Source organism: Pantherophis guttatus, chromosome 1 (assembly GCF_059756535.1).
Source record: "Pantherophis guttatus breed Tessera chromosome 1, ASM5975653v1, whole genome shotgun sequence".
NCBI classification, from domain to species: Eukaryota; Metazoa; Chordata; class Lepidosauria; order Squamata; family Colubridae; genus Pantherophis; species Pantherophis guttatus.
This window is the reverse complement of record NC_142063.1, coordinates 40,994,420-41,021,637: the sequence shown is the minus strand read 5'-3', so window position 1 is coordinate 41,021,637 and position 27,218 is coordinate 40,994,420. Positions and strand designations below refer to the sequence as shown.

General features: G+C 41.1%; 1 protein-coding gene across 4 annotated transcripts; it reads right to left on the bottom strand.

Annotated features, from left to right (window-relative positions):
* Positions 1-5,466: 5,466 nt before the first annotated feature.
* Positions 5,467-21,314, bottom strand: SLC25A29 (solute carrier family 25 member 29). 4 transcript variants are annotated; one of them, XM_034418468.3, is made up of 5 exons: positions 20,664-21,248; positions 15,453-15,496; positions 13,344-13,378; positions 12,102-12,185; positions 5,467-7,773 (listed from the first exon to the last, which is right to left on the bottom strand). In XM_034418468.3, exons 4-5 carry the CDS (start codon positions 12,162-12,164, stop codon positions 7,015-7,017), a joined length of 822 nt encoding a protein of 273 aa, XP_034274359.1. In that variant the 5' UTR covers positions 12,165-12,185; positions 13,344-13,378; positions 15,453-15,496; positions 20,664-21,248; the 3' UTR covers positions 5,467-7,014. The 4 variants fall into 4 exon arrangements, with proteins under 4 accessions (XP_034274359.1, XP_034274358.1, XP_060543301.1 ...); XM_034418467.3 differs by lacking the exon at positions 13,344-13,378 and having other exon boundaries at positions 20,664-21,314; XM_060687318.2 differs by having other exon boundaries at positions 12,102-13,378; positions 20,664-21,050.
* Between the last annotated feature and the right edge of the window lie 5,904 nt (positions 21,315-27,218).

The window sequence follows — 27,218 nt, the reverse complement described above, 5'->3', positions numbered from 1 at the left end:
GAAGCCTTCCCTGGACCCGGCTGATTTAGCCAACTATCGTCCAGTCTCCAACCTTCGTTTTGTGGCGAAGGTTGTTGAGAGCGTGGTGGCACGACAACTTCCCCGGCACCTGGATGAAGCTATCTATCTGGACCCGTACCAGTCGGGCTTCAGGCAGGGGTACAGCACTGAAACGGCATTGGTCGCGTTGGTGGATGATCTCTGGAGGGCTCGGGACAGGGGCTGCTCCTCTGTCCTAGTCCTATTAGACCTCTCGGCGGCTTTTGATACCATCGACCATGGTATCATGCTGCAGCGGTTGAGGGGGTTAGGAATAGGGGGCACCGTTTTGCGGTGGTTCTCCTCCTTCCTCTCCGACCACTCGCAGTTTGTGTTGGCAGGGGGACAGAGGTCGACCTCGAGGCATCTCGCATGGGGAGTGCCGCAAGGGTCGGTCCTCTCGCCTCTCCTGTTCAACATTTATGTGAAGCCGCTGGGTGAGATCATCCGTGGTTTTGGGGTGAAGTGTCATCTGTACGCTGATGATACTCAGCTGTACATCTCCACCCCTGACCACCCCAACGATGCCCTTGACGTGATGTCCCGCTGCCTGGAGGCCGTACGGGCCTGGATGGGGAGGAACAGGCTCAGACTCAACCCCTCCAAGACCGAGTGGCTGTGGCTTCCGGCGCCCCGATATAGTCAGCAGGTGCCATCGCTGACTATTGGGGGTGAATCCTTGCCCCCCACAGAGAGGGCTCGCAATCTGGGTGTCCTCCTGGACGCACAGCTGTCTTTAGAAGAGCACATGACGGCCGTGGCCAGGGGGGCCTTTTATCAGGTTCGCCTGATTCGCCAGTTGCAGCCCTTTCTGGATCGGGACGCCTTGCGCACGGTCACTCACGCCCTTGTCACCTCCCGATTGGACTATTGTAATGCTCTCTACATGGGGCTCCCCTTGAAGAGCACTCGGAGGCTCCAACTGGTCCAGAATGCGGCCGCGTGGGTGGTTATGGGTGCAACCCGTTGCGCCCACGTGACACCCTTCCTGCGCGAGCTGCACTGGCTCCCAGTGGTCTTCCGGGTGCGATTCAAGGTGTTGGTTACCACCTTTAAAGCGCTCCATGGCATAGGACCCAGGTACCTTCGAGACCGACTTCTGCCACCAATAGCCTCCCACCGACCAGTCCGCTCCCACAGAGAGGGTCTCCTCCGGGTGCCATCAGCCAAGTTATGTCGGCTGGCGACACCCAGGGGGAGAGCCTTCTTTGTGGGAGCCCCAGCCCTGTGGAATGAACTGCCCCCCGAAATATGAAAGATTTCCGACCTCAGGGTGTTTCGCTGCGCTCTGAAGACCCTGTTGTTCCGCCAGGCAGGGCTATTAACATAACGTTTTAAATTGGGGTATTTTAAATTTCTGGGATTTTAATTGGAGCCTAATTATTTAATGATTTTAAATTTTAAATTGTTGTCGTGTTTTTTGTGTTTTTAAATAGGCTGTACACCGCCCTGAGTCCTTCGGGAGAAGGGCGGTATAGAAATGAAATTATTTATTTATTTATTTATTTATTATTTATTCCTTCTGCAGACGAGTTTTATGGGGATGTTGACTTCATTTTCCAGCAGGATTGGCACCTGCCCACCCTGCCAAAAGTACCAAAACCTGGTTCAATGACCATGGGATTACTGAAGAATCTATGGGGCATTGCCAAGAGAAAGATGAGAGGCATGAGACCGAACAAGAGCGGAAGAGCTGAAAGCCGCTATTGAAGCATCCTGGTCTTCCATAACACCTCAGCAGTGCCAAAGGCTGATAACATCCATGCCACGCCGCATTGAAGCAGTAATTGATGCAAAAGGGGCCCAAACCCCTGTAGGTACTGAGTACATATGCGTGCTTATACTTTTCAGAGGTCCGATATTGTTCTATGTACAATCCTTGTTTTATTGATTTCATGTAATATTATAATTTTCTGAGATTGTGAATTTGGGATTTTCATGAGCTGTAAGCCATAATCATTAAAATTATGACAAATCAAAGCTTGAACTATCTCGCTTTGAATGTAATGAGTCTATATATTAGTTTCACCTTTTAAGTTGCATTACTGAAATAAATGAACTTTTGCATGATATTCTAATTTTTCGAGTTTCACCTGTACAAGCAGAGCAGTAGGTTGTGATGTTCCTGTATTTGTAGCTTTGTATAAACTTGAGAAAGCAGGTGGCACTTTCCATTGCGTAAGTATTTTTGCTGAATTGCCTGCCATGTCATGTAAATATTTGACAAGAGAATTTAGAATGTACTGAGTGGGGGATTACATAACCTGGATGTGAGTTACTAATTTGGTTAATGAACAGAAGCCAGTAATTGCAATGCAGTTTTGTCTTGTTCCTAATCAGCAGCATATAGACCAGTAACACAAAAGCAAATCTCTTGAAATCAGTGCCAGTTTATCTACTGATTTTCTGCACTTTGGTATTGAAATTCTGTATTATTCAGCCCATGCTGTTCCGGAATATTTTGGAGGAAAAGAAGGAATTAAAAGACTGCAAATAATCTTCTGCAACCATTAGATCCACATCTGCTAAATATTTTTAAGATATAAAATCTTTTACTTCCCATAGCATGATGATAGATTGGTGTCTAAACCAGGGGTGAAATGTAAAATTTGTTACATTTCTATGGGTCTGGCTTGGTGGGACGAGGGTAATGTGACTGGGTGGGCGTGGCCAACTTTTTTTTTTCAACTTTTCAAAGCATTTTCTCTGCAAATGCAAAAAAATGCTTTGAAGAGCCTCTGCCGATCAAGCAACACAGCTGGGATCATCAGCCTTTTCAAAGCATTTTTTAAACCCTCTTCCTCTGAAGAGGTTGCAGAAAAAAATGCTTTAAAAGTCTCTCTGACGATCCCAGCTGAGTTGTCTGATCATCAGATATTTTTTTAAAAGCCTATCTGACAATCAGGCAACTCAGCTGGGATCGTCAGAGAAACTTTTAAAGCATTTTTTTCTGCAACCTCTTCAGAGGAAGAGGTGGTTAAAAGAATGCTATCCCAGCTGTGTTGCCTGATTGGCAGAGGCTTTTCAAAGCATTTTTTAAACCACCTCTTCGGCGGAAGAGGTTGCAGAAAAAAATGCTTTGAAAAGCCTCTGACGATCCCAGCTGAGCCGCGCGATCATCAGAGGATTTTTTTTATCTTTTAAGAGCATTTTTTCAGCGGAGGAATTTGTAGAAAAAATGCTTTTAAGTTAAAAAAAGAAAGCCTCTGATGATCGTGTGGCTCAGTTTAGCATGGTGGGGTGGGGGGGGGCAGGGATTTTTGCTACCGGTTCTCCATACCACCCACCGCCATCGCTACCGCATCGGGTGATCCGGTCCGAACAGGGAGCATTTCACCCCTGGTTTAAACTCTATCTCAGACAAGGGACCTTTGTAGAAGAACCTTGGGATACCTAGTGGATTGTATTGCCACATGAAGAATGAAGCATATGTACTGTTTCTTTTTTAGTTCTTGATTTACAAAAATGCTTCACCATAAAGGGATCTTGGCTTGTTACCAAGGTGGGCAATCGTTTTCAGGCCAAGGGCAAAATCTAACATTGAAGGGTTAAAAGGTAAAGGTTCCCCTTGCATAGATGTGCTAGTAGTTCCCGACTCTAGGGGGCAGTGCTCATCTCCGTTTCAAAGCTGAAAAGCCAGCGCTGTCCAAAGATGTCTCCATGGTCATGGCTGGCATGACTAAATGCCAAAGGCGCACGGAACGCTGTTACCTTCCCACCAAAGGTGGTCCCTATTTTTCTACTTGCATTTTTCACATGCTTTCGAATTGCTCAGTTGTCAGAAGCTGGGACAAGTAACGGGAGCTCACCCTATTACGTGGCACTAGGGATTTGAACCGCTGAGCTGCCGATAGATGGGGAATTTTCTAGATTTTTGAACTATGTTTATTAGGATTCGTATTACGGTACATGTTTTCCACTTTGCAAAAGCCATAAAAGTTTTTGTAAATTCTTACCAGAGGAGTTTCAGTGCCCATAAGTTGCTTATCCTTGATTTAGTTTAGGAGATATTAGTTCCACCAAAGAAAGAACTACATTTTTTAAAAAAAGATTTATTTTTACAGAATACTGTACAAAAAAAGATAAGTGTCGTTGCACAACAAACAACTTGGGTTTCACATTCAATTTGAATGTCCCTGCAAGTAGTGTCAAAACATCCACTATACCTGCATGGTATAGAAGCAGCAATCCAGTTTTATAGGTTTCTCCAGCGTAATTATTATTAAAATAATCAGCTAGATTTTTATTAGAAAGAGTTCAAACAGACATATTGCACCTGTCCCAAAAAATATCTTCCACTGCAGTTAGTTAACGGTACATTCTACATACGAGCCTCTGTTCTATATTACACTGCTAGTTTTTCTACCTGTTTTTCTTCATCTTGTCTATTCAACAGCTATAATAATGGCCTTCAGCTGATGTTTTGGACCCATAACTATGTAGGCTCTGATCCAAAGCTAAATCTGCAAATGGTACCTTTTTTCATTGGGCTTGCACATTCTTCATGGCAGCAATGGAAAAAATAATAGGAAGTACTTCAAAGCATGTGAGAAACATGGTGTTTAAACAATTTATATATTGCAGGGCCAAGTTAATGGTGCAACTGCAATTTAAAGCATTTATAAGGCTCTTTAATGACCCACTATATGTGCCAAATAGTTGGTTGAATGTCAAGGTGTCCTTAGAGGCAATGACAAATAGTATGAAGTTGTCTTACATCCTGTTTCTTTTAAGTTTCAGTTGAAATGTTACACCGAGTTCTTGCTGCTTGGCAATCTCACATTACATACTGTATTTCTTGAATGGGTAAGTGGCAGAGTTAATCCATGCTTTGCACTTGAGGAATTTCACATCATCTTTTTGCCCAACTCGGTTGAATGAGCACATTTACATTGTTATTGTGGGACACAGTTTGTGAGGAAATTAACCAGAGCAGACATTGTACCCAATCCTATAGTACTGTGCTGAATGGCTTCAATTTGAATTACAACATTAAATTGGTTTAATTTGATTTTCCTCAAATTGATTTGTAAAAATACTCTGCATGTCCAAACTCCCCCTCCAAGGCATCCAATTCAAGTCCATGTGAAAATGTTGGCATATAATTCAAGAAATGTTTTTTTCTGCTCACAACAGCTTTATTATGAGCAGATCTTTAAGTGAGGAGGATATGGATAGAAACAAAACTACCTGTAATTACTAATTAATTAAGCTAATTGGTTAAGCTAATTAAGATTTCTTAATACTTATAGGAAACCCCTACAGACTTCATTACTACAAAAGGAGATGCCAAAATTCTGATTTAGTGTAAAAAAAAATTTCTTCACTTAGTGATGTGGAATAGATGTTTGACTGGCCAGACTGTATACCTTGCACACCTTGAGAGATATTATGACTAGGCCAATGATATTTATTGCTGTTCAGAAATCAGCCCAATTGGAGTTTAATCATCCAGATAAGTGTGTATAGTACTGCAACCTTAAACATTTGTTAATAAAACCCAATTAACTTAGTACTATTGCTGATGTCAGTGAGACAACGTTGCAGCATTCTTATTTAAGGATGCTATGAAATGGGCTTAACAGTTTGTCAGGTCTCTTATTCACCAAAGTTTCCAAAACTACCAAGCTTGACTTCTGTTTTCATTATTGAATTCTCTAAAACACACTTCTGTTAAATTAATTTAAATATACTTTCATCCTTTATCTTATTACATATAGTTCATAATTATGCGCATACACCCCAGTAATGGAGAAATGATAATTTAAGCACATCTATCACCATCACCCTAAAAACAATAGTCTACATTTTGGGTTGTAACAAGGTTTCTAGATATACTCTAGCTTCCAACTCAAAACATAGTAACTAAAATATGTTTAAATATTTACAAGATGCAACTGGATACATTAAAAAAAAATTAAAAGCCAAATGCAAATAGTAACACAGAAAAACAAACCATAATCTAAAAATAGCAGGAAAGCATCTACATGCTGAACAGCATGACTGAGATACTGATCTTACTGCATACTGATCAAATAATAAAGCAGGCTGTTCATACACTGTACTAAAATATTCACAATTAGCAGGAAGAGGCTACAGGCTTCCTGACAAGTACTGCTAATTAACAAGAATGGTAAAAAGTGTAGCTTACATTATCTACAGAATGACTTGCGACAGGCTATTAAAATATAGAATCAAGGAAAGGCTTTTAGTTCTCCAGTTGTTGTTCATCTCCATCAGTTCCCATCAGGAGGACCACTGATCAGATGGTTGTAAATTATAAGCTAAAATTATTTGGAAAAACACAAGCTCCCCTAGGATAAAGTGCAGGAAAATGAAACAGATTTTTTTTTTACTCTACATTTACCAGGACAATCGGCTCTAAATCGAATATAGTGGTCAGACTGAGCAATAACCAGAACAGAGAATCCATCCAGACCTTTTAATGTGCGTTGAGAGAAGTATGCTGCTGGCCCTAGTCCTACGCTCCCAATAAACATGAAAGGGGCGTAACATCTGTGCATACAAGCCTTCATTATCTGTTCAAAGCTCCATTTCTTCTCTTCTTGTTTGAACAGAGTCTGAATAGGAATTTAGCATCAGGGTTGATAGATGTAGTAGCCATTTTGAGCTGTCTGCAATACGTTGAAACTGACTTCAACTAATGACTGCATTGGATTTCCTTAATAATGTGCTGGCTGGCTGGGGATTGTGGGGATTGGAGTCAAGGCTACACCGGAAAAATCCAGCAGATGTGGTTTGAGCACATGTTCAAAGGGCAAATCCTTTTATTGTCCCGAGTTTCTAGAGTCAACTCGGAGTCTTCCTAAAGCTGCTTTTAAGCTGCTTTTATAAATGAGATTTTTAAAAAGATGCTTTATACAGAATGTATACTCTTGGTATCCAAATATTCTTTAAAAAAAAAAAAAGATGACATCTTACATGTAACAGGTACAACTTAATCTTCCAGTCAATTTAAAAACTTGAAGGTTGTTGGATCACTGGACCAGCCTCACATCCACTTAAATCGCCTCTGATCTGGCCATCCTCCGACCTCATATATGTAAGGAATATTGTAACAGTGGCAAATGTTGCAGCGTTAACAGGGAAAGCCCGAAGTAAGGTGGATGTAAGACCCTTTGTGAACACCCTTGGGCCTTCAGCCCGGTAGCTTTTTCTAATGCAGTCCAGAATACCCTGGTACCGTACAACGCCTCCGACTCCATCAGCCTGAAGGCGGGACTTGATGACATCCACAGGATACGTAGAGAGCCAGGAGACTATGCCAGACATGCCTCCTGCCAGAAGAAGTTTGGGAACAATGTAATTATCTTCCGCTTCGCACCCCAGATATCTTGTGAGGCAGTCATAGGTTAAAAAGTAGAAACCAAAGCTGGGGGTCTCTCTCAGAAACGTGGAAACCATTCCCTTGTTGATGCCTTTCAGGCCTTCCTTTCGATAGATCTTCACCAAGCAGTCCAAAGAGTTTTTGTAGTTCTTGGACTTCAACTTGTATTCCCCTGTTCCTTGCAGCTGCATCCGTGTCTTAGCCAGTTCCATAGGACAGCAGATCACACACTGAATGGCGCCTGCTGCTGAACCTGCAAGGAACTGATGTACAGGTGTGTCCTTTCCAAGAGCACGGAGAGCATTCCCTTGAACACCAAAGACAAGGGCATTGATGAAGGTGAGGCCCATCATAGGCGATCCAATACCTTTATAAAGTCCAAGAGCCTAGATGGAAAACAAAACAAATAGATGATGAGCAGGAATGTTAAGACTTTTCTCAAGCAACATACAATAAGCTGTTAACATTCTGCAAATGTTTTGTTTTGCACATCAATAGATAGATCTCAATTATCCTTTAGGCATGGCACCCCTAGACTGGGACAGGACAACTTGCCCTACCCCAAAATCACATCCCAAAGATCTGCTCTTTTTTCAGCAGCAAAACAATTGAATATTTGTGAGCAATCCCCCAAATGCCAAAGATATCCCACAATTTCGAAGTGCACACATTTCAATGTGCAGCTACAGTTTTCAAAGGTTCTGCTATTTCTTACCCTTTATCAGGGGTTTCCAAACCCGTTTCCGTCATGCATGCATAAAAGCATCTGCCCCTTCCGACCTCCGGGCCGTCAACCCAGAAAGCTCTGCCCAATATTACATTTTTTACACTTGGCAGCTACTTATTTAATATCAGAATATGAACAAAGCGTATTTCACCTCCCTAATCTGGATTGGATTCATGTTCTAACAAAACAGAGACCATTAATGATCAGGAGATGAACAACGATTACCACTAACTGCTGGAGTTATTATCAGTGCAAACTGGACTCCGTTTCTACTGAGCACATCCCTTTAGAAATCAAATGCACATCTTTATACAGCTATGAGGAACCTGATGTTCCTTTCTATATGAATCCTGAAGTTTTCATCTTGCAAATGAGGAACTGAGATTAATAGTAGGAGCAAGAAAAGCATCAATATTGTGTGAGATTTGTTTGGGGGCATAAATGGAAATAATTCAGTGTTTCCCTCAAGCCTTCTAAAACTTTGAGGCAGAGATGGATACTAATGAAATTAAGCATCGTGCCATAAAACAGGAACACATTCATATGCATGGTCTACAGCAGTGGTGTCAAACTCAAGGTCTGCGGGCTGGATCTGGCCCGTGGCAGCTGCCCTTGAGACAGTGAAGGACCGTGCCTCAACCTCGGCCCAGGCCAACCAGGCACTAATCAATAACTTGATGGCCGCCATCAGGGCCTGGACACTGTCTTAGCCGTGCCCTTAGCAGGGCTAAGATGCCAGGGCAGCATCTTAGCCCTGCCCTTAGGCACTTGCCACCTCCTGTACGCTTGGCCAGGGCCAAGGCAGTGGGCATGGCTCTAAGGCTCACCGTGTTGGAGGCCAGATAGCCACCATCCAGTTATAGATCAGTACCATACCCATCACCAGTGCCTCCATGGCCTGTTTGCCGGCCTGGCCTTGCAGGCCATGTGGTTTCCTTTTCCCTGGGACCGTCCTGCATGGGAAAGCCACAGGCGCAGTAAGCAAAGCTACCGGCAGCACTGCCAATCTCTCCCCTTCCCCTCGTTCCTTCCCGAGTGCAGAGGAAGGAACAAGATGGCTTTCCGGGGAGGGAGGGAAGGAGGCAGGCAGGTATGTACCATGTTTCCCCAAAAATAAGACCCTATCTTATATTTTTTCAACCCCGAAATAAGTGCTTGGCCTTATTTTCAGGGAGGTCTTATTATTTTGGGGCACGTGGAACAAGATGGTGCTCATCTTGCCGTATTACCTGATTTCCAACTCTGCATTTAAATATTTTTGGGGAGGGCTTATTTTTGGGGGGAGGCTTGTTTTAACGCATGCTCTCAAAAGCCCGATTGGGCTTATTATCAGGGGATGTCTTATTTTCGGGGAAACAGGGTAGGTGGGAATGAGGAGGCAGGAAGTTAGCCGCCCTCCCACCCCGGAGCCACATCCACTGCGGCCACACACACCCAGCCCCCCAAGGTCAACCATAAACGTGATGTGGCCCTCAATGAAATCAAGTTTGACACCCGTGGTCTACAGTAATTACTATGCATATCTCTGGATATACTCTAAACTTGTATTGCAGTTGTTACTGCAATATTCCCACACAGCAATACTTCTGTTACAACTAGGTATGAGTGAATTTACATTTATTCACTACCTGCTAGGAGTATCAAACATCCACCCAATTTGCATCATTAAACTAAACTTAAATATGGATGGAACTATGGAAGAATGTCATTTCATGGCTTTGGATGACAGTGAAGCCTGGAAGGCCTTTGGAGATTATCAGCCACAGTAAGATCTGTGCCACTAGTGCTACTGCTGCTGTTATTGTTTTGTGGCTTGTTATGGATTTTACTGTACTATACTATGATATTTTCTAGTGAGGATGAGAGTGCAATATTTTTGTGCAATATTTTTGTGCAATATTTCAGAATTTATCTCCAGAATTTATCTTTTGAACATGTACATAGCATCCATCTGCTATGCCTTAAAGGAGCCCCGCCTTTTCCCAAGATCATAGTTCTGTGCTTAGTATCTGTTATGTGATTCTGGGACATAACTGTTTTCAGAAGGCACAGGGAGATGTTACATTCACATTTCCACAATAACAAATACCAGTTTGTTATTGTATTCACCTGGATACCGTGTGTCTAACACTGCAATGCTGTATACACTTACCTGAGAGTAAGTCCTATTACACTCAGGATGCCTTATTTCCAAATAATCATGTATAAATTGAATCACAGAAATGTAAATATTTTAAGTGGGGCTTTCTTTTTTTCCTTTTTTTTCCTTCCCCAAGAAACTCAACATTCCCCATTTAATTAAGCATACTCACTTTCCATTGGCCACTTTTTAAAAAACTTTTGGTCTTTATGTTCTTAAATGTTTTTTTGTATCTTACTAAAGCTGGTCAACTATTGACACTCACTGCTAAAAGTTTAGTTATTAGAAAAAGCAGTTTAAAAAAATGTAGTAAAGTCTTGGTTTTGACTTAACCCAGACAAGACCGAGTGGCTGTGGGTATTGCCTCCTGAAGACTATGTCGACTGTCCATCCTTGGTTCGGGCGGGGGGGGGGGGGAAATTGTCCCCCTCAGAATGAGCTCGCAATTTGGGTGTCCTCCTAGACTCACAGCTAAAATTAGAGCAACATCTGGCAGCTGTAGCTAGGGGGACCTTTGCACAGGTTCGCCTGGTGCACCAATTGTGACCCTACTTGGATCGGGAGGCTCTCCTCACAGTCATTCATGCCCTTGTCACTTCACGGTTAGATTATTGCAACGCGCTCTACATGGGGCTACCCTTGAAGAGTGTTTGGAGACTACAGTTGGTCCAGAATGAAGCCGCGTGAGCTGTCGTGGGTGCACCTAGATACACCCACATTACACCAATTCTCCACGAGCTGCACTGGCTTCCTATTGGTCTCCGGGCACAGTTCAAGGTGTTGGTTATTACCTTTAAAGCCCTACATGGCTCACGGCCAGGCTATCTTCGAGACTGCCTTTTACCGCATAGCTCCCAGCAACCGGTAAGATCCCACAGAGTTGGTCTCCTCCGGGTCCTGTCAGCTAAACAATGCCGGCTGGCGGGCCTGCAGGGGAGGGCCTTCTCTATGGCAGCCCCAGCTCTCTGGAACCAGTTACCTCCTGAGATCCAGACTACCCCCACCCTATTGGCCTTCCGGAAAGTGGTGAAAACCTGGCTTTTCCGGCAGGCCTGGGGCCATTGATCTTGCTGTTGCAATCTTGCGAGATCCGGCCATGAATGGTGTGCATGGGCTTTTAATGTTTTTAAAATGTTTTTAAAATGTTTTTTTAATAATTTTCCTATGTTCTTTGTTGTATTATTTTTTGCTGTAAGCCGCCCAGAGTCCCTTGGGAGTTGGGCGGCATAGAAATTCGATAAATTAAAATAATTAAATGAAATGGAATGAAATGAAATTAATCATTTCAGGTTGTGAGAAAGCGGATGGGTGACCACCAACAAGAGAAAACTAAGGTACAAGGAGGGTGAGGTTTAACCATTTACCATCAATCAATCTAAATATAGTAATTATACAATTAAAATGTATCCATCTATGTCTATCTTACAAAAATAAGAATAACACTGATTTGGATTCTATTTAAATCAAGCTGAGCCTGAATGCTTTAAGCTATATTACTATTTTTTATTTAATTTTTTTAACCTGTTGCAAACAAAAGTCTTGGTGAATTACAGTCACAGCAATAAATATTGGTATAAATAATAATTAAATTATATCTAAAATAAAATGAAGCAAAAGTTATGGTAGTTTGGTGAAGTGCTACAACATCTCTGGGGCAATTTGTATATGATCCTTATTATGGGAGGAGGCCATTCTTGACAGGTGGCCTGGGTACCTTCAAACTATTAGGTGGTTTTGCAGTTCCAGTACTACCAACACAATGTGTTGGGACCACATTCCTTTTATTTAAATAGCTCCTCCTCCTCCTTAAGGGCCTATCATGCACATTCATTCAGGAAGTTACTTACAGATTCTTGCTTTATGATAGACTGGAAACAATGTACAGTCCCACGGTAGAGTGGCTTCTCCATACTTTGAACTTGAAGACGTACCTATAAAATGTAATTAGAAATTACTGACATGGCAAAAAAATCAGCTGATAGTATGATAGTACCTTTGGGTGCATACACATAATGTAGTTGTGTACATGTGTGCAGGCATGATGCCACAATAAATTAAAGAGAACAGAGTTTGCGTTTTGGGAGCCACTCAGATTTATATCCTATATGGAATGGTCACTTGCTAGGATGTTAAATTATGATCTTCAGTGAGGAAAATCCTCATTTGGCTGTTCAGTTATTGCTTTAATTAGCACACCTGATGTTTCTAAAGAATTAAGTGTTGCTCATCTATAGAACCATGAATAGCTAAGCTCAAAATGTATCAGTCGTAAGTGTAAATGTTCCCCAGCCATAGAATTACATTTTTTTCTATAGGACCACAGCTGCAAGACTTTTACAAGCTTAGGTTCACAACTTAAATATGCCAAAAGTCTAAATAATCTTAGTATAATACATTCCAGCAATCTATACACTAGATTTACAGGGTCAAAAGATCCTGTTTGAAAGAACAATTTGGAACCTGGATATTTGAAAATTATTTAAGGATCTCAGACACTAACAATAGTTTAAACCTTAAGAGCATTGCATCTTTAGAGTAAGAGTTCCATTTTTGTCCCTATGTCATTTCTTAATAAAAAATCATTTTTATTAAGATGGTTCCTAGTTTTTCTTCTTATTTTGCAAAGGTGAGTAGCAATCGAATGTTGGCAATTCAAAATATTAAAAAGCATACCAAGAGTGGGCTCAGAAATCATTCCAGTAGCAATACCTAAAACTCATTAACACAAAGCAGTCATAGCTGTATGGGGAAATGAAAAATGGGTTCCTGATTTAAGGAAAGGCTGAAACAGAATTCACAATTTAAGAGGCTTTTGCTTGTTAGCACAGGTATACAAACTTTAAGCACAAAAGGGGACAAAGAAAAACACTAGAGAACAAATTGCAAAAGTTAGACTTTTCTTTAAAAAAAAATACAGATTATATTTAAAGGCATTACATACCCCACACCCTCCACTCTAGAAACAGTTTAAAAACTAAAAAAAAAAAGGGAAGGTACTTTTTGCTTGTTTATAAAAATTTGAACTAATCATAAATGTTGGAATAAATTAAGACCGAGAGAAACAGAATGTTCACCTGGTCTATACTTACTAGGTAACTCTCCCGTGATGAGGCTTATCTGTCATCTACAACAAAGTAACACTTTTGCTGTTAATGAAGACAGCCCCTAGCTCAAAAAGTAAAGGCAGTTAAGCAACAAAGCAATTGTACACATTACATCAACAAAGTGGGGCAGGAGTCTCCTTTTGAAGAGCTGGTTCCAAAACAGTTCAGCATCTTCCCCATTTTACAAGCCCTACCCTCCCCGTCCCACAAACCCAGCCTGCCTAATCGTTACAACTACTTGAAAGTTATTAAACTTTGCTTTAAATTAGCATTCAAGAGAAAATAGTGCCTAGCTACATTATTCAGCTTCATTAGGAAAAGACTGTCATATTAGGTAAGGCTTAACAAAGATTTAATAAATGTCTTTTCGTAAAATCAGTTGTTTTATTAAAATAAAACAACTAAAGCCATTAAAATAAATTAGATTAAAATAAAGCAATGATACAATCCTGTTCATATTTTCTTGAAAGCTAATCCCTCAGTGGGGTGCGCTTTCAAATACATCTGTCTGCAAAACAGATTCCCCCTCCTCAGTGTGAGTAGCCATATCACTGTTCCTTTAACAACACGGTAGCAAGCTAAGCATTTAAGATAAATGCTTTATAGGTATGTATATTTATAGAAGAAATTATTTATGTTTTCACGTTGAAATTGTGCGAATTATAAAAGTCTCTCGGCGATTTGTGATAAATTAAGTAACCTCCCAAATATGATAGAGTTTTCTTACAAAGCAAATGTATTGAACATATTTCCAAGAATGCATATAGCTTGGTCCCCAGGCACAGTTTGAGGGTATGTGATGCAATAATTGTTTTTAAACTAAGATAGCCAGTGAATATCCACTTAAACATCCCACAGATACCATGTTTGTGATAAGTGAAATATAAATACACCAAAACAATTAAACTAAAATAAATTTCAATTCAGGAGTGCCAACTCATTCTGTGAACCTGTCCATTATAATATATGCAGGATTAAGTGTAACTCCTAAAACCTACTCGTTCTGATAAGAAACAATGTGAAAAGAAGTTCTGTGCAATTTAATAGAATGAATCCATAGCAAAGATTATTTCTTGGCATGAAATAACTAGAAAATGCATTTATAAGCCAAGAAGCTCCATTTCTCAAGGCTTATATGGCTAACTATTCCTTTACTTTTTAAGGTTATACAGAGTGTTATTCAGCACATTTTCTCTTCAAAAAGGTTACGTAATTCTCATACAAGCCAAAATACTTGGATTTAAGTCCATTTGTTTTAATTTATATTCTTAGCATACAGCTTCACCCTGCACATTAATATTACAAAATAAACCCCATATATTTTAGTGAGGGATTCCCTGAATTAAAAATGCAAATATGTTTGCAACTTGAAATCCTTGTAGTCCCATTATTAGTATCTTATTTCACAGTCCTGTTTTGAATATTATTTGACTTCCTTACAGGCGCAAACATTACCCAAATTCTAATTTATTTATTTTTTGACAAATAATCTACTACTGAACTTTCCAACCGCAGCCAATATACATCCATGTCTTAAACAAGAAAATAAAAATTGTCATTGAAAACTCACAACAGCTTTTCTTGGATGGGAAGAAGCACATTAAATCAGCAAGACTGTTTCATCATGCAGCAAACAGTCATCTGGTCAATATAATTAACAAATTAATTGCTTCAAACGCAAATAAAATAAGTGTACCAGATAAAGCAGGAACAAGGAAAGTGCATTTTAAATTTTTATTTTAGTACAAATGAGTTATGTACACTCAAGACTATATCTAGGATTTATTAGATGCCATTGAAGTATCATATTAAAAATATGGTTGAAGACATATACCTCAGAACATTTTTTAAGTGCCTCAAACAAGAGATGACATAATTTGAAACTCTAAATGTTCCATTTCTGTGTTACGTTGAATGCAACATGGGACATTGCCATGTTTTAGTATAACTGGAGTCTATTGGAAGGTCTCTAGGAGGTGTTTTACTTAAATGGCCTCAAACATCTAGATCCCTTCTCTATTCTATTGGTAAGGGCAAGTACTGCCTTCAGTCTAATCACATATTCCAAGAAAGCTTGTGAAAAAGTAAACCCACCTTAACTGTATCGAATGGATGTCCTACCAGTACACCAGCAGCACCTGAAATAAACAAGAGAGCACCATGAGACCATGCCATCGAGGCCATTTTGTAAAATAGAGATGCATTAAGGAATTTGCAAAATAGAAACGTTAAATACACCTTAGTGCAAGGTACTAATCCATCTACAGCAGGTGGTGAAATAGATCAGACACTGAGAGAAAATAAAAAGGATAGAATAACATTAAAATTGCAAGTCAATAAATAAATAAATAAATACTAACACAATAAGACCAATTAAAAAATAGCAGTAACTAGGGGGCCAACATCCCCACAATTACAACAATAGCACAATTGCACTTGGGTCACATATTCCACCTAAGCTAAGGCCTTGGAGAAAAAAACTAGGCCTTCAAGGCCTGTTATAAGGACCCCAAGTCAGGGCTGCTCAAACCTTGGGGCAGAGGGGGAGCTATTTCCAGGGGGCAAGCAGCCTTTGTGACAGAGGAAAGCATACCTCCTGAGTCCCACCAGATGGCACCACTTTAAAGATGGCTCCTGGAACACACCCACTCTGTCAGATGTAACTGGGAGAAAGGCAGTCCCTTAAACAACCGGGCCCTATGGCAGGGGTCTGCAACCTTAAACAGTCAAAGAGCCATTTGGACCCGTTTCCCACAGAAAAGAAAAGACTGGGAGCCACAAAACCTGGGTGGGCGCGGCCAACTCAATGTCACTCCCACCCAGTCACATGACACCCCCCCCCAGCCATTCTAGCTGACAAAAGGCCAGTTGAAAAAATGTAGAGGAAATGTTGCCACAGGGTCTGTAAAGCCACAACAGTAGATACCATCCGTGGACAATACAGCTGGGACAAAACAATGTTGTCACCGTCCTTACTATACTTCTAGAAACTACTTCCTGTCTTATCACATAACATCTAGTTCATCTAGTATACCTGAGTTTGCTAAAGACAGGCATGTTTAATGTTTCATGATTTAACAGCATATCATTGGCAACTTGAAATAATATAAGATGGTTAAGAGTCAAATGAAGGGGAAAAATGCCAAGCAAGGGAAAAGCCATCTCAAGCTCTTCACTAAACAGTTAGTTTTTTCCCTTTCCCCCAAGAAAAAAACTAACCTGAATAGTCAATCTGGCAAAGTATTCCTGAGCACAGAAGGCCATGCTTCCAATATGCACCCACCATGCAGTCCAAACAATACTTCTCTAATAAAGTGTTTCCCTACTCCCTGCTTTGCTGGAAAATACACGCTTATTCCAAAACTATTTAAAAAACCCAGTAAGCTGCATGTTGAAAAAACTTCAAATGTTTCATCAACCGATGAAACCGATGAGCCGAGGTGGCGCAGTGGTTAGAGTGCAGTACTGCAGCTACTTCAGCTGACTGCTAGTTCAGCAGATCAGCGGATCAAATTTCACTGGCTCAAGGTTGACTCAGCCTTCCATCCTTCCGAGGTAGGTAAAATGAGGACCCAGATTGTTAGGGGGCAATATGCTATTTAGTATACTGTCTTTGGTGTAAGCCGCCCAGAGTCCTTGGAGAATGAGTGGCATAGAAATATGACTAATAAAATAAAATAAAATAAAATAGCCTTAAATTTATCCCTCATTGCACATGATAGAAGCTTGGGTTGGAAATGATTGCTTCCTAAACAGAGCTAAATATTTACTCTCTGGGCAAGCTTAAAGTTCCACTCTTTATAGGGCAGTGGTGGGATTAAAATTTTTTTACTATCGGTTCTGTGGGTGTGGCTTGGTGGGCATGTAAAATCTCCATTCCCAACCCACTCCAGGGGAAGGTGGCTGCAAAATCCCCATTTCCTCCCGATCAGCTGGGACTCGGGAGGCAGAGAATAGATGGGGGCGGAGCCAGTCAGAGGTGGCATTTGCCGGTTTTCTGAACTACTCAAAATTTCCGGTACCGGTTCTCCAGAACTGGTTAGAACCTGCTGAATACCACCTCTGATTATCATCACTTAGTTTCAATGGGGAGGAAATCACCTGAAGCAGCACCAGAAAATAGGACAGGATGGCAAAGTTAATGGCTCCAATCTTGCAAACCTTTCAGGAGGACCAAAAGTCCTTTGGCTCCAAGAGAACCAAGGCTGCCTCTGATCTGAATGCCCAAGTTTAGGGCATTCTGCCAGTAGAAACAGCTATGATAGGGACATATGATTCCTGTCCCATCAATGAAGTTACTTTTTCAATATGTAAAACTACATAATTTGCATACTTGTAAGTTTTGTAGATAAATTCTCTGCATGTTCAGCTAGAAGACTGCTACAGCAGTTAAACCAGCACACAGGTTAATATTTCTCTACAGGCAAAACTGTAAATTTACCCAACACTAATTCAAGTGTGATAAGAAAAAATAATAGAAGTGGCTTATATGGTACCTTGTTTTCCCAAAAATAAGACATCCCCTGATAATAAGCCCAATCAGGCTTTTGAGCGCATGTGCTAAAATAAGCCTCCCCCTGAAAATAAGCCCTTCCCAAAAATATTTAAATATGGAGCTGGAAATCAGGTAAGACGGCCAGAGGAGCTCCATCTTGCTCCATGTGCCCCAAAATAATAAGACCTCCCCAAAAATAAGGCCAAGCGCTTATTTTGGGGTTCAAAAAAATATAAAACAGGGTGTTATTTTCGGGGAAACACGGTAGTATTCTCAAATGATGGAAAATAAATTACGAAGCATCACCATAGCTCTAATACAAATCCTCTTCCAAAAGGTTACAAATGTCCTATTAAAAATTCAATCCTTTATTTTTATCTTCACAAAATCAGTACTCTGATGTTCTGAGCTAAAGAAAAACCTTTTGTGCCAAATAAAACCTCCCACACTCCTTATCAGGACAAAGGGGGAAAAATCCCACCCCTTTCTCTTTCTTTGCTAGAATAGATGTAAATTACACCTCCTCCTACATTCCTCACCCCTTTATCTTGCTTCTATCTTTTCTTCAGAAGAGCTTATCTTTTCCACCCAAATCTTGAGAGCCTGCTTTGTAGGAGGCAGGACAGATACACCCTGTCTGCAGGGCATTTGTGACTCCTGCATCATGTGAACAATTCCAACACAGGCTAAAAGGAAGGCAATGTCTACAAATATGGGCTGCTTACGCTACAATAAACTGATACATCTGTATGCGTTTGTTATAGGAAATGAGGACAAGCCTGGGGGGGGGTTACATACATATACATAAAAACAATTATCTTTGGGAGTAAGGCAGGGTTAAATCCTAAAACAAGTTAGCATTTGAAGTTCTTCTTTTAAAAACACAAATGTGTCCTGCAGCATTAAATATGTTAAAACCTTGCCAAACCATTTTTAAGTTACATTTAAATGACTTAAATGCTGGAGCTGAATTTCTGAAGCACAGCATGCTTGTCTATGTAAGACATAGAGAAGGTAGTAACTAAGGGAAGGATTCGATTGGCTAGAGATTACCAGCATCTCTGAATCAATATAATGCAAGCATGGGCTAGAACCAGAAAGCTTCAAGTACAAATTTAAGGCACAAAAATGACTTTGTCTCTTTCGGTCCAACCTACTACTCACTGATTGCTTGCAAGAAAAATTAAAGAAGGGAGTACTATGTATGCCACTTTCAACTCTTGGCGGAAAGTCACATAAAAAACAAATAAATAAATATCCTGTGCCAGAAATGAAAACAAGGGCGAGTACACTGGAAAATTTTATTTATATCATTGTGACAACAAAGCAACTTTGTTTTATGTTCTGGGACTTCATCAAAAACAACTATGAGGAAGTGAAATTAAATTACCTACATAAGTATTTTCTGAATGTTTTGAACAAATGCCAAAATTCCTGGGAGGCTATGACTAAAACCAGAAAGTTGTCAGAAAAGGAAAAAACAAATTGAAAAAGTTTTTCCCATGATTTTTAGTTTTTTACACTCCCACTCCCACACACACCCCGCCCCGCCCCCATCTGTAAAATGTAAAAGAGAATCTAGCTGGGAAATGCCGATTTACAATTTGCTATGTACTAGGGCTCAGAGTAACATTACCCCATTACAGCTTCAGATAAACTGATTATTAGAAGCTCCTTCTCATGTGATTTCACAATGAAAGGGACCCGAGAAATACTGTACTATGAATCTGTGTGGAGACAGTACAAATAAAAACCATAGTTTGAAAGGACCTTAAACACTTAATAGGAAAATTAATAATTTCTTTTTTTAAAAAATGGTCCCGCAATCACTGGAGAGAGAAGTCTGGTTGGGTCTGCTTTGGTGGAAGCAACAGCAAGAGATTCAAGAATTTTCTCTGTAAGAATTAATTTTTGTCTATTCTTCCCCAGTGGGTATTTATTTAGTTTCCAAGAAATGAAAGTGTATCCCATCTATTAGGGGGGAGGGAAATCAGGCAAAAAGAGCAATCAGGAGATGGGGGGAAATGAGTTCTGGGCTGCTTTGGCCTTCAAAATATCTCAACTCTCCCCACTCCACAAATGGGGAGTCCAGATACTTGTTTTTAGTGTGACTTTAAATTGCAAGGCTACATCTAGGATTTCGTTCCATTACACTTACAACAGATTTTTCTTCCTATCAGACCCTCCTGACGGGTTTGGGCCACGTCTTAAAGCCAAAACCAGTTCCCGGTTTGGAAAAGTTTAAGTGGTCGAGGAGAAGATAAATAAAAGAGGAAGAGCCGGTTTCCGCTTTAGCACAATAGCCTCGCCAGGCTGTGGTGGCGAGGTCGCCGACCCACCCAAAGCCACCCCGTTTGCGAGCAGCCATTCCCCGATTGCGCAGTATGAAAAGCCAACCCGGCTCAGAAAGGGACAATGGGGGTCAGTAGAGGAGCGGCGACGCACCTCCCCAGGTGCACCGATCCCAACGAAGCGAGGACAAAAACGAGGCGAGAAAAACCACCGCTCACGTGGAGGCTTCGGATTGTCTCCTCCTCACCCCTCGCCCCCGTCCCCCCCCACCCCCGCTTTCTAGGCGGCTGCGCATGAATGCAACACCTCCGGGCCTCCTTCGGGCGGGTGGGCAGCGCATCTTCACTGCAGTGCGCCAAGCCGCGGAGGGAGAGGTGGCCATCGCCTGCCTACCGCAGCCTCCCTCTCTCTCTCTCTCTCTCCACCCGCCGCCCCGGATCTACGCAACTCGTTCACCGTCGTGGCATGAACTATGTCAGCCTCGATCACTCCCCATCGCTCGGGGCGCCGCTTCTTACCTCCTACGCAGCCTGCGAGGAAATCCAGCGCCATGATCGCTGTGCCCGACGCGTCCTTTCAAACCTGAACCGTTTCAGATGCGTTTTTGCTCCGGGTTTGGGGTTTTTTTGTGTTTTTTTGTTTTTGGGGTGGTTGCGATGCACCTTGTGGCTCCGAGAACCGTAACGCGTTTCCTTACGGAATAAAGGCGGGGGTTGGGCTTCCTCCAAGGCCGAAGGAAGGCAAGCAATCCAGAAGCTCTTGGCGATGGGGAAAGTCGTCCTTTCTTTGGCTCCTCGGCTTCCTTTTGCGTTCTGACAGCGAGCCAGGGAAATCCAGGGCGCCCTTCGAGCCGGCGCGTTCCTCTCTCGATTGTCGCCAAACTGGACCGAGTCGTTTCTATTTCTGACGCCAGCGAGAGGAGGGAGTGGGGGGGGGGGGAGACCGAGCCTTATGGGGAAAAGGCAGCCTCCAATAGCAGGTCGCTTACGAGACAACGCCCTTCCAGTGAAGCCCTCCGCTCCGGCCGTTCATTGGACGATCCACTGGGCGGCATCGTGTCACTGGAAGGCAGCGGCTGCAAAAGGCTCGGAGCGCTGGGGAAGGAGGGAGCGCGCCGCCTACTAGAGCCGGGCGAATACCAGCCTCTGCTGTTGTGGCAGCGCATCTGCGCAAAGCCGGGCAGGTGCTGCGGGTTTAAGGCCGCTTTAGGGGAGGCGCGCTGGCTCTTATTCAGTGGAAGGTGCGGGGCATCGAGGGCGCGGGGGGCTCCTGCCCAGCAATTCATGCTCGTGGTGGTGGTGGTGGTGGGGGGATGAGAAGATCGTTCGTCCCCTCCAGCCAATGCGGATTGCAAACCGAGAAAGTGATCTGGGGCAGCCGGAGGACGGAGGCAGGAGAAGTTGGGATGAGCGGGAAGGCCAAATCTGCCTGTCTGTGCTCGTTAACCTCAAAAGATAAAGCTTGCTTTCGATAGACATGCACGACCTTGCACCAGTGAAGCGGGTCGGCGATTTTGGTTTTCAAAAACGAAGATGGCCCGGCTGTATTCCTGTGGCATATTGAGCCACGAAGCAATTATTTTTTTGGGGGGGGGGAAATAGAGTTTTAGTTTGTAGTCCAGTGTCGTGGGAACCCAGGATTAATTAAATAAACAATGATGGTTGACCGTGGGTATGTCTGTCATGCAGACGTTGCTTGCCAGTATTACTCAGTGCTTGTCGCCTGTAAATATTTTGGGAGGGTAGCTTTGTTAGTGTCACAATAACATCTGTTACGGTCTACCAGTATTACTCATTGCTTGTCACCAGAGTTGTATGCTGCCTATGAATATTTTGGGAGGGAAGCTTTGTTAGTCTCACAAAAAAACACTCAACAGGGAGTATTTTTTTTTAACCTTGACAACTTTAAGAAGTGTGGACTTCAACTTCCGGAATTCCGCATGTTAACAGGAGAATTCTGGGAATTGAATTCCACACATCTTTAAAGTTGCTGAGGTTGAAAAACACTAGTCTAGGATGTCCCAAAGGTGCTTTTTCAAGAGGCTACTGGGCTTTCTGGGCTTTCTTTCCTTCTTCAGCTCTGCAGTTTCTTGGACGAGAAGTGAAAAGTCTTAAAAGAAAAACCAGAAAGCCCAGTTGCCTCTTGAAAAAGCACGTTTGGGACAAGCATGAACTGGATGACTGAGAATCTCCATAGACACTAGTCTGGGCATTTATATCTCAAAGGACCTCATGGAGTATGAATGTTAACATGCTTGCAAAAAAGGCACAGAAGAGGCTGTACTTCCTGAGAATGCTCAGGAAGATAAATCTATCTCAGCATCTACTTCTGTCCTACTATCGCAGCACCATTGAGAATGTCCTGACATACGGCATTCATGCATGGTATGGGAGCAGCTCTGTGGCAGACAAAAAAGCTCTACAGAGAATCACTAAAACTGCCCAGAATATCATCGGGCTCCAGCTATCAGCCCTGGACGACATCTTCGAATCTCGCTGTTTGAGGAAGTTGCATAACATTCTCAGAGACTCTTCCCATCCTGCTTACAAACTTTTTGGACTGTTGCCTTCTGGCAGAAGATACAGAACAATTAAAACTCAGACTACACATTTTCTGAATAGTTTTTATCCCAGAGCTATAATTGCACTCAACAATGAACTAAAGGGCCACCATCAGTGAGCTGTTGGACAGCATTACTTGGTCTGCTGTGTGGATGCTTGGGTGGTTTGGGGTGAGGAATTGTGGTGGGTGGGAGTGTGTTTGGGGATTGTTATGTGTGTTGGACCTGGTCTTTGGGTGTTAAGTGAATTTCATTGTATGTGTATACTGTGTATACACGTACAATGACAGAGTTATTATTATTACTCTCTAGGACAACTTAGAATGCAACAATTCATTGTATAACCTTTTATAGAACACAATGGAGTAGCATAAGCTAAGAGCTGGGTATACAGAAGATACTGTTTCAGAATCATACAAACTACACTTCAGAGTGAATGCAAAGAGTGCATATGTATGACATGCTCAACTGTATCTGGCTCAGTCCATGAGTAAGTATATCCAGTGACCTGATGCCAAATGACCCAGCAAACTAAGGATAGTTTTGATTTGCTTGGAAGCAGCTGTCTTGGCTGGTATTCCAGCTGCTTTTGCAATAGCTGGCAGACTGATGTTTCCTTGCCTTTTTAAAAAAGAAACTAATTGTAAAACCAACAAATGCCCTTCTGTGGTAGCCTGGTGGGCATCGTGGTCACCAGGAATAGCATGTCACACAGCAGCTTCTCTGCCCATTTTTCATCTCTGCTCTGCTCCTAAGTGTCTGCATGGAAAAAAAAGCTGGATAAGAAAGCACTTTTCTTTTATAGTTGCTCATAAATCTTCATAATGAATCCAGAGGCCAGAATAGTGTTGATTTTCAACTAATTTTCCATTTATGAGGAAGTTGAAAGGAGTAGATCTATAAGATAGCTTGCTAAAACTTGCAGTTTACGCCCTTTACATTAATCATGCTTTTACTTGGCTTTGTACAGCATACTTCATCCAGAAATAATCTAGCAGATAGTTTAGATATGACCATGCTATTGACTTTGACAGTTGGTTCCTGAGTCTTTTTCAAATAAACTTATTTAGTTTATGATGTAAATAATAGATGCCTTTTTTTTCTTTGTCAAAGTAAAATTTGCATTCATCTGTGAAATTTAAATTTAATCCCTTACTTTATTCCAGAGTTGCTCATGATGGAGCTTTATTTATTTATCTTTTCACATGACTTGTGCATGTTTTGCTGCATGAAATGAAAATAAATATAATTTATTTATATAATACTATTATATAAATTGTACTTACTTATACAACTAATATAGCGTATCATGACATTCTTTTCAAAGGCATTGATAATTTCTGAAAGCAATGGGAGAGACCAGGCAAAGGTCTACTCTCTGGCAAGGAGTTAAATATTGTTTTTCTCATTTGTATGTAAAATATCCATCAGAGGTTAACACTGAAATACCACTTAAAATACACATTAAGCTCGAAATTCCTCTTAAACTATACATTAATCTCACTATTATATGTTTCAATTATATTGATCTTACATTTGTTTCCTCTATGTGGTCACAAACAACACAGTTCTATAATTTACTTGGCTGTTAACTTGTGTAGGAACTTTAACACCTCTATATATTGATAGCAAAATAATTTTGACTCCTTGTTTTGTACCAGTTTCAACTTCTGGATCATCTCCAAAGGCCGCTCTGCATGGAACATGTTATGATAGTCTAATAGATGAGGATTGGGAAATGAGTAATGTCATTTTGGCATCCTGGTCAAGATAGAATATTGCACCCACCCATTCTACTCCACCTCTACCATGACTTCCACCTGTGGTTCCAGAAAAAGCCAAGGGTTAAGGAGGATGTTTAAATATATAAATGTTATTAAATGTTTTAAAGATAAAACTAACAAAACTTAATACTAAATAAAGAACACAGGAAAAAACAAGACAAAGGTAGAAAAAGAAAAGTTAAAAAGAAATAGAAGCAGCTTCTGATTTTCTTTGCAGCAAATACCGTTTCCCCAAAAATAAAACATCCCCTGATAATAAGCCCAATCAGGCTTTTGAATGCATGTGCTAAAATAAGCCTCCCCCCCCAAATAAGCCCTCCCTGAAAATATTTAAACACAGAGCTGGAAATCAGGTAAGACGGACCTCCCCAAAAATAAGGCTTATTTCGGGGTTCAAAAAAATATAAGACAGGGTCTTATTTTCAGGGAAAACATGATACAAGTATAATTACAAAGTTATCCCTTACTCTACAGTTCCAAAAAAGTTCACCTTTTTCACATATTTTTTTTCCTAATCATCAAAACCACATGTCACAAGCAGGGTGGATTTGATTTAAATCGAGTTGATTTAAATCACAATTTAAATCATGATTTAAATCACTAGTAAAAAGGCTTGATTTAAATCAACTCGATTTAAATCATAATTTTTAAAGAGCAACTGTCATCTCTGCTACTCCTTTGACCCACTGTTGACTCACCGATAGTCCCAGTGTTGCAGAATATACAGCCTCATGCTACATAACTAAGCTCCATTTCATGCTGAATAAACTAAATTATTTATGTATCTTAAATAGAAAACTATCTTACAATAGATTTTTACCCCAAAAGTTTTTTATTAAAATAAATTCGATAAAAATAAAAAAAATGTGATTTTTTTGATTTTTTTAAAAAAATCATTGATTTTTATCCACCCTGGTCACAAGTGCATTTTTTGTTTCATGCAAACAGTTTGTGAGGTGTTTCCAGTCAGCCATAAATGTCAATGTCTTTACCTTAATCAAGGAAGTTAATTTACCCATCTCTGCAAGTTCCATCATCTTCATCAACCATTTTTCTGTTGTAGGTAATGTTGAGCTTTTCCACTATCAAGCATATAATAATCTGGCTGCAATTGTCATATATAAAAACAAAGTTCAATGTCTTTTTTGTAACTGTCCAGACCCAAAATAAAAGCCTCTGGTTTCAATTGTATTGTAGTCTTTAAAATCTTCTGAATTATTGTATGCATTTATATCCACATTTTTTTTTTTACACATCCACCAGACCCAAAAAATGTCCCTTCATATTCACATTTCCAACATAAATTTAAGATACACATGCTAGATAATTTATCTGATGGCAAATACCAATGGTACATCATTTTATTAAAAAATTCTTTCAAACATAATGTAAATTTCAGCCCTTTCAACTACATATTTTCCCATTGAACCATTTATATATTATAACCAAAATTATTTTAGCCCATTTTGTCATGCACTCTCACTTGTTCTTCTGTTCAAGTTTCCACAAAAGTTTATACATTGTAGCAATAATGTTCTTCTGTATTTACAAATTTCTGTTAAAACATTGTCAAAACCATAAAATGTTTTATCCACTTCAAACCTTTTTAATAATTGTACATAGGAATATGATTGGCAAGTATATCCCTCCATTATCAACTCTTTCCTTGAATTTACTTGGATCGGGAGGCTCTCCTCACAGTCACTCATGCCCTTGTCACCTCACGGTTAGATTATTGCAACGCGCTCTACATGGGGCTACCCTTGAAAAGTGTTCGGAGACTACAGTTGGTCCAGAATGCAGCCGCGTGAGCTATCGTGGGTGCACCTAGATACACCAACATTACACCAATTCTCAGCGAGCTGCACTGGCTCCCTATTGGTCTCCGGGCACAATTCAAGGTGTTGGTTATTACCTTTAAAGCCCTACATGGCTCAGGGCCAGGTTATCTTCAAGACTGCCTTCTACCATATAGCTCCCAGCAACCGGTAAGATCCCACAGAGTTGGTCTCCTCCGGATCCTGTCAGCTAAACAATGCCGGCTGTCTCTGTGGCTGTCCCAGCTCTCTGGAACCAGTTACCTCCTGAGGTCCGGACCATCCCCACCCTATTGGCCTTTTGAAAAGCGGTGAAGACCTGGCTTTTCTGGCAGGCCTGGGGCCGTTGATCTCGCTGTTGCGATCTTGTGAGATCCGGCCATGAATGGTGTGAATGGGTTTTAATGTTTTAATTTTTAAATGTTTTTATAATGGTTTTTTTTTTAATGTATTGTAAGCTGCCCTGAGTCTCCGGAGAAAGGCAGCATATAAATTGAATTATATAATTATACAACTCCACAAGGTATTTCTTCATTCATCACCATAGACTTTGTCCAATTGGCATCCAAGCCAGAACACATAGAAGCTCATGAGCTGTTGAGGATGAACAGTAAGGAAAACCTGCCTTATCTACTGTATATTTTCTGAAACTGTCTAGTAACAAAAACAGGAAGCTGGATTAGATGAATGTTCCATCTAATTTGGTAAAGTTAATTCTTGTCTTTATTTTTTTAAAAATTTGATTTATATGCCGCCCTTCTCTGGAGACTCAAGGCGGCTTACAATGCGTTAAGCAATAGCCTTCATACTTTTGTATATTTATACAAAGTCAGCTTGTTGCCCCCACAAACTGGATCCTCATTTTACCTACCTTAGAAAGGATGGAAGTCTGAGTCAACCTTGAGCCTGGTG